We start from the raw sequence: 15,447 nt of genomic DNA, 5'->3' as shown, positions 1-15,447 counted from the left end.
GAGGATGAAGGGTTAGAGGAAAGTGAGTATTGAAAAACCTAGCAGGTATTATTACCTGGGTGATGAAATAATCCATACACCAAAACCTTGTGCCATGCAGATTACCTACATAATAAACTTCGTATGTACTCCTGAACCTAAAATAAAAGTTAAAAATAAAATAAAATAGAAAGCCTGCTATAAAATAATCTATAGCTTCAACACCGAGAAAGTTCAGATGGTAGATTTGTCTACACACAGCTGAATGGGAATGGGGAGGGGAGAAGAAAACATGTTTATCTGTGGTTAGCTAATACCCATTTTTTAAGTTCCTAATTGTAAGACAATTGTGATGGAGATCCTATAAATACCTGTAAAAGTATTACCTCAATTAAAACATTCCTAGGATTTTGAGGGTTATATCATATACACATGTGAGACCCACTGAAATATTGTGCTGGGTTTTCAGGGGACTGCTCCTCAGGGAGAGGGAAGTGAATTCCATATTGACTTTTAAGAACATGATGATCTCTGTGAGACATTAAATCTATTAGCTTTATGAATTGCCTGGAACTGCCCATATCACTGTCAGGGGCAGTGTACCATTTTCCCTCTGAAACATCAGCTGATGCCTGTTGAGAGCTACTGATTCCCGCAGGACACTTGCAAGGAAGAAAATCTACAGTATATTTTTTGGAGCAAAACCAATACTACATTTGAACAGCTCTATAGAGCTCTTAACAGATTTCAGCTTCCTTTGGCACATGCTGTTAGGATAATAACAGTAATAAGAATATCAAAATGTATCATCAGAATCTTTTCTGGGAAATGAGGACCTAGTATGACGTGGCAGATGTTTTTGGATAGTTAACCCAACACTTATCTGCAATTGACATCTTTCATGTCTCAGAAAGGGGCTAGACAAATTAAATGCTCCCTTCCTCAACCTCTCTTGCAATTAGTGCTGGCCATATGATGTGGTTCTGGCCAATGAAATAAATCATATCTTAGACCTCTTAAGTAGATGTCTAGGACTGCAATTGCTGGGTCAAATGGTAACTCTGCGTTTAGTCATTTGAGAAACTGCCAAACTATTTTCTAATGTGTCTGTAGCATTTTACATTCCTACCAGTAGCAGATGAGGATTCCAGTTTCCTCACATCCTTATCAACACATAATTTTCCATTTCTCTTTCTTCTTCTTCCCTTTTTAAAAATTATTAACATTCTCCTGGGTGTGATGTGGCAGCTCATTGTGGTTTTAATTTGCATTTTCCCAATGAATAATGATGTTGAGCATCCTTTTACATGCTTTTTAGCCATTTGTGTGTCTTCTTTGGAGTAATGACTGTTTAAATCATTTGACCATTTTAAAATTGGCATTTGTCCTATTTTCAATTTGCAGGGGTTTAAAAATATATTATTGATATTAGATCATTATTAGATATACATGGCTTGCACATATATTCTTCTATTATGTGGGTTATATTTTCATTTTCCTTTGTGGCAAATCTTGTGAATTTTGATGCACAAAGATTTTAATTTTGATAAAGCCTAATTTATCTATTTTTCCTTTTGTTGCTTTTTTTGGTGTTGTATGTAAGAGGCTGTTGCATAGTCCAAGGTCACTAAGATTTACAACTATGTTCTCATCTAAGCATTTGTACTTCCAGATCTTACATTTAAATCTTTAATCCATTTGAGTTAACTTTTGTACATGTGTAAGGCAGAGATCCAACTGTGGCTGTCCAGTGGTCTCAGCACCACTTATTGAAAAGACTATTCTTTTCCCATTGAATGGTCTTGTTGGAATAAATTGGCCATAGACTTATGGATTTATTTTATTCTGGACTCTCATTTTTTCTTTATTGATATCAATCCATTTTAAGAGATATTTATTAAAATATTCTGTAATTGTGTGTTGATCAATTCTCCTCATATCTTGACGGAAATAACAAAGAAAATCTATTATATACATTAAAAATGAATCGACGGGGCAAGTTCGTCAAGCAAAGAGCACAATCTTTGGAGGAACAAATCCTTGGATAAAGGAGAGTTGGAATAACAGAGTAATGGAATAACAGGGTCATAGGTGGCATGCATAATCACATTTCATGCCAAGAGGACTAAGAGCTGAAGGCAGCATAGAGACTGCAGTCCCAGCTGCAAGTTTGAGTACAGGCTGCAGGTGCTTGGGGAGCACTGTGTTGCTCGGCACAGAAGTAGGTGCCTACATCACCAGGCACGGAGGCTGAGATATTCAGGAAGCTGTCCTTTCTGGTTATACCAAACTGAGCAGTCAGTCTCCCATTCCTGGTCAATTCGCCACTCTTATATAAGGTTATCAAGAGGACAGGACCTTCCCCAGCGTCCTGCTTGTACCATAGCAAGGTGTTAAATGTACTTGAAGAAGTGCAGTTCATGGAGACATCCTCTCCTTCCTGGATAGACATAGACTGAGGACTCTGATTCAGCTGCTGACCACTGACCCCTGTTTGGAAAGAGAAAAGAAGGTGGTTAAGGTTATCTTTAGATCACCTTTTTCAGAGCTGTGATAGACACTATATCCCCAAACTTCCCAGCCCTGCCTCGGTATCTTTCCTTTTCTTCCTCCTTTTCTAGCTTTTCTCCTTCTGTTTTCCTCTTCTCATAGTCTCAGATAAAGCCTCACCCCCTGTCCTCACAGAATTTCCTCCCCTTTAGAATTTTCTATGACAGTTTCAGAAACTCCCAAGACTCACATGTCACCTGCATCCAGAGGATTATTAATAAATGTTCAAGGAGCATCCTTATTAGCAAAGAATTATTTCCTGAATGCGTTTTTTCTTTCGTTTGTTTTTTGCTTCAAGAAACTCCCCTGGGCTTAGAGTAACACTAAAAACACTATCACGAAGTTAAAATCTCTCTTCCAGATATCAGCCAATCAGGTCTCTTACCAGACATTTTCCCAGGGTTTTGAAGTAACCTTGAAGATTAGCTATGAATAGAGACACTGCCCCCCCGCCCATGGTGAAATGCTAGATTTTTGTCCTTTTGTGTCACTTTTTTAGTTTCTTCCTATTTTTCCCTTTCATTTGATGAACACACTTAATGAGTACTCACTATATTTTAGAGAAATATAGAGACATGAACAAGACAGATGGGAACTCTGCCCCTGGGTACCTTATAATCGCTCCGAAAAATCAGTGAAGGCTAGGCTGATAATTAAGTATGGTGAATTGGAAACATACTTCTCTGTTCCTTTCTGAGTACCTGGTGAAATGAGAGTAAAAATGTTTTAAAAAGTTATGAACCCCAAACAACACATAGAACAGGCAAAGGATAACAGCAAGTGAGATGGTTTGGGAAGTGCAAGTGAATGAACAAGTGGTAACTGACTTAAATGAACTGGAGAAAACAAATTCTAAAGACCCACAGAAGCAAATGCCAACATAAATTCAGCTGCACAAAAAAATCTCAGTAAATAGGATACCTGGTACCTCAGAAGATTAGAGAGAGGGTAGAGGTAGGAGATTTTATACAGAAAATACAAAGGATAATTTAATAAATTGCAGTTATACCCTAAGATTTCCCATTTGACCTGGAAAAGTCAGGTGCCCACTCCTTTCCAACCACTTTTGGGGAAAAAGACTATTTTTCTGAAGATATTGAATAAATAACATGAAATTCTGGGTTATCAGGCTTAGTTGAGAGTGAAGTGAAGAAATATTTAAAAACAGGAACTGGAGCCATTTTCCTTTGCTTGAATCTCAGATTTTATCCTACTAAATATTAATGATAATCCCAGGATTATTAGACATTAAAAATCCCTTAACATAAAATGCAGAGACATAAATAAAAGAGAAAAAGACCCTGATAGAGGCAACATTAACTTTGCTTATCAACACAGTGGTAGGAACATTCTGGCTTTTCTTTAAGAAGCAAATAAAACTTTGAATAGTAGCAAACCTCACTTTTATAGAATGGAATTTTGAAGAAGCTTGCTTTTAAAGGTTAAAATTGATTCTGCAACTTGGACTTTCAAATGCCTAGGATCTGGGCCGAGCGCCTAAGCTATGCCATGAGGATAGCTTGAAGGATAGCATGAGGAACGCTATGAAGCTTCAGTCCTGATTTAGGTAAATAGCTTCTGCCATCTACGGGCATTTGTGTTTTGTATCTCATTGTGCCCTTTAGACTTAGGAGGGCAGGAAAATCTATTTCTGCCTCCCTGGGCATCTTTCTTCTTTTAATTTCATTGCAATTTTTTTCTTAGTTGTTTAGGTTTGCCCGTGATTTACTTCTGTCTATATTTAGCGTTCTTACCTTCTCTATTCCTATTATATGGTGGTATGTTTCCTAAAATGAATTGCTGCTTTCCACCAAATAAAAATGCAGATAATCTTATGTTGCTTTTTTTCTTTTTTAATCTCTCTGCAAGATTTTATTGAAAAAATATATTTTTTGGAAAAAGAAAACCCAGTAAACAGAAAGCAAAACACCTTCATTCAGATAAAAAATGCATTAATTCTATATTCTCTTAATGGCATGTGGGAGGCACAGAGATGACAGCTGCAGGGGCTCACCAATTTCTAAAGGGTGTGGTTTTCCGTATCATTAGATCTGCTGCCTCCTTGTGGTCATTATGGTTGTCGTTGCAGTCTCAGCAATGGTTGATATTGTTCCAGTTCTTCATGAGCCCTGCTGTCTCAGCCTTGAAAGTGTCCCTATTTCCCTGAGGATACTGGCAACACATTTCTATCTCCTAAAGGGGAATAAGCCAAGTAGTAGTGTAGGAATGTATGAAGGGTGGCATTAAGCTCTGGGATAACCATGACATATATTTATTGATCAATTTAAAGTATTTTTTGTCTATTGAAAGAAATGAGAATATATTACATAATAGCAAATAACATGAATTTTAAATATAATATATTAGAGTTCAAACAAATTTTATATACATACGGGGAACTATATCTCCCACATCTTCAAGAATACAGCCTTACTTTCCCTTTCCTTGGCTGTTAGCAGTGATTTGTAGGGAATTAAAAAAAAAAATCACCGAGTTTATTAGGAAAACATATGTCTTTTGTTTGCAAACTATGCTAACCTAAGAAATACAGTTGCTGTGTATTCTAACATAATTATTCAAATGATTTTTTGATGAAATTGCCGTACCAGAAGATCAATGGTAGGAAATTATTCTAATGAGCTTGTTCAGAAAGAAAATTCTACTTTGAAAAGAACGATTGTTTCTATTTACAGTTCAAAGAAAAGGAAGATACCTACCAGGCACTCCAAGAAAACAAACAACAAGTAAATGTAGGAGGGCACTACTTTTGAGTACTGAAAAATGACATAGCTCTGGGCTGCATACAGTGTCCCCTGGGAGAGACATGGGGACCATGGAAGGTCTAGCTCAGTAAGTAGGGTCAGGAGCAGAATAACATATTGTATTAGTCTGCTTGAGCTGCCATAAAAATATACCACTCACTGGGTGGCTTAACCAAGAAAAATTTATTATCTCACAGTTCTGGCAGCTGGAAGTTTAAAATCAAGGTATCACATGGCCTTTCCTTGGAGTGTGTGTGTGTTTGTGTGTGTGTGTGTATGAGAGAGAGAAAGAGGGAGTGTGCTTTGGAGAATACACAAATATTCACTCATATTCACTCCATGACACATACTCTGTAACACCTAAGACATCAATCCATGACATAATTGTATGATATGCATTTTGACAGAGGCATATGCAAAGCAAGACATGCCCCCACGCTCCAGGTGACTGGCCAGGACCATGAGAAAATTTGTTCAAGTGACATCTACTGACAGAAAGTGAGTGGAGATGCAAACTTACCACATGTCAGCAAGCGGTGGCCTCTATTTCGGGAGTGGCTGTGGCCTCCAATGGGCTTCCCTAGAATTCAAGTTCTCAAAAACGTTCCTTGATAGGATTTTTCTTCTGACAAGTTCAGACATAACGATTTTCTTCTATGCTTATTGTGGTTCTCCTTGTTCCCATAGATTGGGGAACTGGAATGTCTTGCTTTAGAAAGTGTTCTTGAGCTAAGTTGGGTGTAGTTTCATTTGTGTCTAGAAGGCTGACATTGAGTCTACACAACTTGATTACATTGTGTCTATTGGTGTCTCTGATCAATGATCCAAATTGGAACAGGTTTTATTATACAATCATGCACCATATAACGATGTTTCCATCAACAATTTATGACAGTGTCCCCATAAGATTATAATGGAGCTGAAAAATTGCTATCACCTAGTGACATTATAGCCATTGTAAAATCATAGCACAAATGCATTACTCGCATGTTTGTGGTGACGTTGGTGTAAACAAACCTACTATGCTGCTGGTCATGTAAAAGTATAGTACATACAATTATGTGCAGTTCATAGTACTTGATGATAATAATAAGTGGTAATACCTGTTTGTGTATTTACTCTTCTATACTTTTAATAGTTATTTTAGAGTATATTCCTTCTACTTATGAAAAAAATTAACTGTAAAATAGCCTCAGGCAGGTCCTTCAGGAGGTATTCCAGAAAAAGACATTGTTATCCAAGGAGATGACAGCTGATGCATGTTATTGCCTGTGAAGACTTTCCAGTGGGACGGGACGTGCAGGTGGAAGACAGTGATATTGATGATCCTGACTCTGTGTAGGCCTAGGCTAGCATGTGTGTTTGTGTCTTAGTTTTCAGTAAAGAAGTTTAAATAATAGAAAAAAATTAAAAATAGTAAAAAGCTTATAGAATAAGGATATTAAAAAGAAAATCTTTTTGTATAGCTCTACAATGTGTTTGTGTTTCAAGCTATTACAAAAGAGATGAAAAGTTAAAAAATTAAAAATTTGTAAAGTAAAAAGCTACAGTAAAGGAGTAAGGTTAATTTATTGTTGAGAAAATAAAATTATTTTTAAATAAATTTACTGTAGCCTAAGTATATGGTGTTTATTAAGTCTATAGTAGTGTATAATATTGTCCTAGGCTTTTACATTCACTGACCCCTTACTCGCTGAATTACACAGACCACCTTCCAGTCCTGCAAGCTCCATTCATTGTAAGTGCGCTATATAAGCATATAATTGTAATCTTTCTTCTTATTATTAAGATGCAGGGCGTTTGTGTGCAGGTTTGTTATATGGATATATTGCATGAGCCCTATAGGTGAGGTTTGGGATTCTGGTGTGCTCATCACCTGAATGACAAACATTGTATTGAATCGTTAGCTTTCAACTCTCATCATTCCACACTTTGGAATCTCCACTGCCTATTATTTCCCTCTGTATGCCCATGTGTACCCATTGTTTAGTTCCCAGTTATAAGTGAGACCATGTGGTATTTTATTTTCTGTTTCTTAGTGATTCCACACAGGATAATGGCCTTCAGCTCCATCCGTGCTGCTGCAAAAGACATGGTTTTATTCTTTTTTATGGTTGCAAAGTATTCCATGGTATAAATATACCACATTTTCTTTATATGATCATACATTGATAGACACTTAGGTTGATTTCATGACTTTACTATTTTAAATAGTGCTTTCATAAATACACAAGAGCAGGTGTCTTTTTGATATAACAATTTTGTTTCCTTTGGGTAGTACTGGTGCTGCTGGGTTGAGTGTTAGTTCTATTTGTAGTGCTTTGGATAGCAGTGGTGTTGCTAGGTCGAATGGTAGTTCTATTTGTAGTCCTTCGAGTTGTCTCCATACTGTTTTTCATAGATGTTGTACTAATTTACATTCTCACCAAGAGAATAGAAGCATTTTCTTTTTTTTCCATATTCTTGCCAACATCTGTTTGTGTTTTGACTTTTTGATAATAGCTGTTCTGAATAGCCATTCTGACTGGTGTGAGATGGTATCTTATGGTTTTGATCTGCATTTCTCTGATTATTAGTGATGTTGAGCATTTTCTCACATGCTTTCTGGTTGTTTGTATGTCTTTTTATGAGAAATGTCTGTTCATGTCCCTTTCCCATTTTTTAATGGGGTTATTTTTTTCTTGTTGTCTGAGTTGTTTTTTTTTTTTTTTTTTTAATAGATTCAGGATATTAGTCCTTTGTTAGATGACAGTTTGAAAACATGTTCTCTCATCCTGTAGGTTGCTTATTCCGTTGATTATTTCTTTTGCTGTGTAGAAGCTATTTAGTTTAATTAAATCTTGCTTGTCTATTTTTGCTTCCATTGCATTCACTTTTGAGATCTTAGTCATAAATTCTTCCCTAGGCCAATGGCCAGAAGAATTTTTCCTCATTTTTCTTCCAGGATTTTTATAGCTTCAGGTCTTCTATGTAAGTATATATTTTATCTGGACTTAATTTTGTATATGGTGAGAGATATGCAGCCATTTTCATTCTTCTGTACATGGCTATCCAGTTTTCTCAGCACTGTTTATTGAATTGGATGTTCTTTCCTCATTGTGTATTTTTGTTGACTTTGTTAGAGATCAGTTGGTTGTACATATATGGTTTTATTTCTGAGTTCTCTATTCTGTTTCACTGGTCTATGTTCAAAATATGCAAATCAATAAATGTGATTCACCTTGTAAACAGAATTAAAAACAAAAACCATGTGATTATTTTAATAGATATAGAAAAAGCATTCAATAAAAATCCAACATTCTTTTATGATAGAAACCTTCAACAAACTAGGCATCAAAGGAACATACCTCAAAATAATAAAAAACATTTATGACAAATAAAAGCCACCCATGACATCATACCCAATGGGGAAAAGTTGAGAGCATTCCCCCTAAGAACAGGAACCAGACGAGGATGCCCACTCTCAACATAGTACCAGACTTCCTAGGCAGAGCAATCAGGCAAAAGAAAAAATAAAAGGCATCCAAATTAAGAAAAGGAAGTAAAATAATATGTGTTCACTGATGACATGATCTTATACCTAGAAAACCCTAATGAGTCTTCTGAAAGATGCCTAGACTTGATAAATTACTTTAGTAAGATGAATTTATAGACACCATTAACAACCAAGCTGAGAAAGAAATCAAGAACCCAATCTCATTTATGATAGTCACACTCACAAATAATAAAATACTTAGGAATGTATTTAACCAAAGAGATGAAGATGTCTACAAGGAGAACTACAAAGCATGGATGAAAGGCATCATAGATGATATAACAAATCAAAAAATAGCTCATGCTCATGGATTGGAAGAATAAATATCATTAAAATTATTACCAAAAGCAATATACAGATACTATGTAATTCCTATCAAATTACCAGCATCATTTTTACAGAATTTGAAAAAAAAATCTAAAATTAATATGGGACAAAAAACCTAAATAGTAAAAGCAATCCTAAGCAAAAAGAACGAAGCTGGAGGTGTCACATCACCTGATTCCAAACTATACTACAAGGCTATAGTAACCCAAACAGCATGGTACTGATACAAAAATAGATACATAGGTCATTTTAATATCTTCTATACTGTATTTTTACTGCATATGCAGTTAACAGAAAAATATGTTGTGTCTGTTATCAGATAGATGTCATTTACATAACAATTTGTAATAAATGGACATAATACATAACATTTAAAGAATAATATACATGTACATTTAATACAGTAGAAAGCAATAGAATGGCAGATACTGTTTTTCTTCATTTTTCTATGAGAAACTGAGGTTCAAAGGCTATGTAACAGGAGTCATGGGGCAAGTAAGTAACAGTCTTTTGGTTACTTTCTTTATATCATCATACATGCAGAAAATATAAACACAGCATAATGGACCACTACCTGCTAACTGGAAAAGCCAAGAGTCATTCATGTTAGGAAGATCATAACATGATTCAAATGATCCTACATTACCACGACCTTTAGTGCCCTTTGTGAGGAAGAAGGGAAAGAAACTGAAAATAATTTAAAGAAATGACTAGATGTAGACCCTTCAAGAGACAGGGAAAAGGAAAGAATTCTATCACAAAAAAATACCACGTCTCTGCCACTTCTTAATTGCATGACTTTGAACAAGTTTTAACTTCTCTGAAAATCAGTTTACTATGGCTGAAAAGTGTGGGGAATGGTATTTTATGACAAAAACATCTTTTCTATCCTACTGTCACTATAACTGAGAGAATATCATTTGAGGAGAGTTTCTTGGAATCTCCTCTAACATCTCTTTTTCAAATACAAACAGTCCAGGGAGGCCTAACCTAGAACATTATTTTGAGATGTAAGTTAGGCTATAAACCAGTTTATTTTAGAGATTGAGTGGAGAGATATATATGGACTCAATCATGTGGGAGAATATTCTGGAAAGCAATTTAGTGACTAGAAATATCAGGCTTTGGGCAGGCTAACAGAGTATTAAAAGGTCACAGGATACCACTAGGGGCTGGGTAAAAAACAGGAACACTAGAATAGGTGGGAGGCAACAGTGCAGGAATTGCAAAAGACTAAAGGCAGAATTCTCATATGTCCAAATTCTGCTACAACCAGCCCCGGGTTCAGAACTTTTATCAAAGACGATATGATAAAAACAAGTTTTACAAAAGTCTGTAGGATAAGCTCTGCCGCAAAAGCTGTTGAATAGGATTTGCTTCTCTTGAAACTATTTGGGAGGTGAAAGTCAACTGGATGTGGCCACAGCTTGCAGGCAGCAAGAACAGGTGAGGCATGTGGTTGTTGAAAGTGGAAAACCCTTTGTTTCCCCCCTACATGCCCACCCTACACAAACTGCTGGAGGTATCAGAATGAATTAGCCAGCACAGTAAGAAGGTGCTAATATTTGTAAACCTATTTCTCAGGGCATGATAAAACACATGGCAGCCCTTGAGGCTTTCTCTAAGTCCTACAACTCACTGAGGATAGATCATCTTCTCGATTCTCATTTCTGCCATTGCCCTTTAGAGAACATCCAAAGCTTGACCTAAGGTTTTAGTAACAAATCTCTTTACATTTGCATTAGAGTCTTCTGTTTCACATGTGGTGTTTCAGTTAATAAAATACAGTGAGACTAATGGAGAATACATCATCTTTATTTTGAAACTTAGAAACCAGTCCAAAGACATTCTGTTCTTTGAGCACAACCACACAGGTGGTAGGTGCAGTATAATCCAGGCCCTCATCCTTTCCATCCACCTGTGGAGTTTCCTTTAGATGAAATATACTGTTAATAAATTCTGCAGATTTTCTCTTAAATGCTTTTGTTTTTCCTTTTTAAGAAAAGCTGCCAAACATTTTCTTTCATGGACTTCTCCCTTTTCTGGTTATTTTAGCAAACTTTTCACCCAGTGGGTGGTATAGGTCGCATTTTTTAAAAACAGAAAATAGTCTAACTCTATTTGATGTTTAAAAATCTTCCCTGACTTTGGCCAACACAAACGACACATTTTGCATGCAATTTCTTTTGAAACCAGGACACTAGGCCATTTCTGAGGATGGGAGACCATTATATTCCTCCTTTCTTTTTTAAGTTTAAAGAATAGAACAACCTCCTAGTTAGGTTGGAGCCATGTCATGTTGATCAACCTCCCTACTTTCACCCAAGAATTTTGACTTGTGATTATTGTTTGATTAATAGTAAAAATAGTATTTCAAATATTGAGGGCTTACAATATACCGTATACTTAATGTATATAATCTATAACCTTACTTCATCCTAATAAGAACCTATGAATAAAATAATATGATTGTATCAACTTTACAGAAGGGAAATAGAGACTTGGAAAGTTAAAATTATTGGTCAACATCATACAGCTTTTAAGAAGCAGCTTTTAAGAAATGTGTGAATTATTTCTCTCTGACCTATAATCTTTTCAGTTATTCAGTATCAGTTTAATACTTTTAAACACCCACTTTAGGCCAGCACTATTCTGATGTGGAGTGGATGATGAAGGTTAAGATCTTGACCATTTCATACTGGGGCAACTGGGGAACATTTCTTTAAGCTGATAATTTGCAGTTACCAGAAAAATACTGAGAACAGAATATGAATAAAAGCACAGTGAGAAGAGAAGTGGAGGCCAGTCTAAGACTGAATTAGATATATCTTAATATATTCCCTTCTCTCTAGCTCTCTCTCTCTCTCTCTCTCTCCCCCTAGCTATCTAATCTACCTACTGTCCATATATGTATGTATGTATTATGTATGTATGTGTCTATCTAATAATCTAGCTACCTATAATCTATCTATCTCCTATTTATCTATCTAAACATTTGTCTTTTTAAAAAATATCTACACTACAAACTTAGAAAAAGTATTGCCTCTGACTCTGCAGCATGGATATTTTCATACTCTTGGTACAATGTTAATATGTGATAAAGAATTTAACAAACAACGTACAATTTCTTTTTATTTACAGGGTGGATAAATAGCAAAGGGAAAGAAGTTCCTTGGCACAACAGGGACACAATATTCATGCATAGTTCTTGCATAAATCACTGAAATTCATGCTATTCTCATTCCAGTTAGATGTTCTACCTACTAAAAAGTAACATAACTACCAGACAATAAAGTCAAATTAAATTTGGGATTAATGATATAGCTCCCCCTTGTATGATTCCCACCCTCCTCCCCATTTTTTTTTTCAATAAGACAATTGCAATGTTCTCAGTCTTCTTGTCTTGGCAAAGGTCCCAGCCACATCTCAGGAGCCCTATGTCAGGAGAGCATCTGTGGCCCAGCTGCAGGTTTGGAAACAGCTGATAGAGGCCTGAAGATCACTGTGCATCTGCTCCACAGAGGTAGATGCCTGTGTGGCTTGGCTGGGAGGCTGTGATATGCAGGGAACTTTGCTGCTTTTTCTCATCCAAGTTGGCAGTTATTTTTTCATGACTTTTCTCTTCCCCACCTTTCTGTAGCATCATCAAGAAGATAAGACCTTCACCATACTTTTGCTTGTACCAGTGTAAGGCATATAATGTCTTTGACGACCTGCAATTTATGGTGATATTCTTTCCCTCTTGGATGATCAAGGACTGAGGACTCTGTTCCAGTTCTTGGCTACTGATCCCTGTTCAAAAAGACAATGTAAAGAAAATACAGAAGACCCTCATAAGATTTTCATGGTCACAGTAGGGATGCTGTTTCTCTCCCCCTCCCAACACCCCCTAGGCAGCAGAATCGTCACATCAAAACAAAGTATTGCCCTTTTTATTTCCAACACATATCTGGCTCTCAAAAGGGCCTTCCCAGGACAGAAGATAAATCAGTTCTTGCCATCAGGATGCTGTCATCATCTCACAACTCTCCCAGACTAGCCACATACTCACAGGCTGCTTGGAACCCCAATATCCCTAGGAGTACTTGCAGAACAGTCTCCATCCCTTAGCTACCTAGAAAACACAGCTAAATCAAATTTTACTGAATGGGCTTCCCCAGCAGAAGTTACTTTACTCATTGGTTCAGGAGATTGCGCCAATCAGAAGCCATATCTAGATTCCTATTTGTTCAGCACTGCACAAACTTACTCAAATACTTTTTTTTTTTTTTTTTAAACACTGCCACTCTTTGGCCAGACTGAGAAATGCTGAATAATGGACAGGTTTCCTGGAGTTAAGTTATGTATGACATAGATCAGTTTATTGCAATAAAATATGATACTTATAAGATAAAGAAAATATAATCTCATAACATGTTACCCTTGCAGGCTTGAGAAAGTTTGCCCTCTATAATTAAGAGAAAGAAAAAAAATTATATTCTGTGTAGTACAGAGTGATTATTTTTCAACATTTATCTCTGTTTTTGTTTGGCCCTTCTTAAAAACTCCTTTTCTGGGGTACACTTGCATATAATAAATTGCATATGTTTGCAAGGTCCAATCTGATCATTTTTGACATGGTCATAGAAATGTGAAATCATCATCACAATCAAGATAAAGAACATATGCACCACTCCCCAGCGTTCCCTTGTGGCCCGATTCCTTGTGCTTCTTGTTAATTCTTTCTGTATATCTTTCCAGTACATCATCCCAACCCCTATTCAACCCCAGGCCATCTAGACTCAGCCTTCTCTTACTATTTATTTTCTGGAGTTTTATGTAAACAGAATCATACAGTACGTACTTTCTGTCCTCTGTTTTCTTTCAGCCTATTTATTTTGAGATTGTATTTGTTAGCTTGAGCTGCCATACCAAAATACCATAGACTGTGTGGCTAAAACAATGGAAACTTATTTCTCATAGTTCTGGAGGCTGGGAAGTCCAAGATCAAGGTGCTGGCAAATCTCGTGCCTGGTGAGGGCCTGCTTCCTGGTTCAGATGGCAATCTTTTCATGGTGTCCTCATGTGATGGGAAAGCACAATATTCAATTCATAACAAATGATTGTGGTATTTTTGTTGAAAATCAGCTGACCACGTATGTGTTGGCCTATTATTGGACCCTTTATTGTGTTCCAATGTTCTATTTGTCTATCTTTATATCAATATCATAGTTTCTTGATTATTGTAACTATAAAAATATTAGTAGTGTAAGTTCCTTAAAATTTTTTTTAAAAGGTTTTTTTTTTGCTATTATAATCTCTTGGCATTTTCATATACATCTTAGTCCCACTTGTCAATTTCATCTTTTTTTTTTTTTTTGAGATGGAGTTTTGCTTTTGTTGCCCAGGCTGGAATGCAATGGTATGATTTTGGCTCACCACAACCTCCACCTCCCGGGTTCAAGTGATTCTCCTGCCTCAGCCTCTCAAGTAGCTGGGATTACAGGCATGTGCCATCACACCCAGCTAGTTTTGTATTTTTAGTAGAGATGGCATTTCTCCATGTTGGTAAGGCTGGTCTTGAACTCCCAACCTGAGGTGATCCGCCCTCCTCAACCTCCCAAAGTGCTGGGATTACAGGCTTGAGCCACGGTGCCTGGCCCTAACTTGTCAATTTCTATGAAAATTTCTGTTGGGATTTTGATTGAAATGACATTGAATCTATAGATCTATTTAGAGAGAACCTTAATATGTCTTCTAATCCACAAACACAATAATTCTATTTATTTAGATCTTAAATTTATATCAGAAATTTTTTGTGTCTTTTAGTGCATAGGCCTTACACATCTTTTGTCAAATTTATTCACACACACACACACACACACACACACACACCCTAGAATTGAAATTTATTATTTATTTATTTATTTGAGACAGAGTTTTACTCTGTTGCCCAGGCTGGAGTACAATGGTGTATAATCTTGGCTCACTGCAACCTCTGCCTCCTAGGTTCCAGCGATTCTTATGCCTCAGACTCTTGAGGAGCTGGGATTGCAGGTGTGCGCCACCACACCTGGCTAATTTTTTATTTTTAGTAGAGACGGGGTTTTGCCATGTTGGCCACGCTGGTCTTGAACCCGTGGCCTCAATCTACTCCACTTTCTCTGCCTCCCAAAGTGCTGGGATTACAGACATGAGCCACCACACCTGGCCCAGAATTGAAGTTTATATATATAAATTGCATTCTTGAGATGAGCCTCACTTCATCATTATGTATTGTCCTTTTTACATATTGTTAGATTCAGTCTGCTAAAA

At 36.6% G+C, this 15,447-nt stretch overlaps 3 gene segments (V, D, J or C); all 3 read right to left on the bottom strand.

Annotated features, from left to right (window-relative positions):
* The window catches only part of LOC116541450, a 544,521-nt gene that overhangs the window by 310,452 nt on the left and 218,622 nt on the right, over positions 1–15,447 (bottom strand).
* LOC116541461 lies at positions 1,823–3,582 on the bottom strand. The segment is given in 2 exon segments: positions 1,823–2,469; positions 2,720–3,582. Coding segments are annotated over 2 exon segments (411 nt in total).
* LOC116541477 lies at positions 12,627–13,309 on the bottom strand. The segment is given in 2 exon segments: positions 12,627–12,945; positions 13,205–13,309. Coding segments are annotated over 2 exon segments (345 nt in total).

This window comes from Sapajus apella, unplaced genomic scaffold, assembly GCF_009761245.1.
Source record: "Sapajus apella isolate SASKATOON/1434 unplaced genomic scaffold, GSC_monkey_1.0 scaffold151, whole genome shotgun sequence".
NCBI lineage: Eukaryota > Metazoa > Chordata > Mammalia > Primates > Cebidae > Sapajus > Sapajus apella.
Note: the sequence above shows the minus strand (reverse complement) of the source record. Positions and strands in the feature narration are given on the sequence as shown.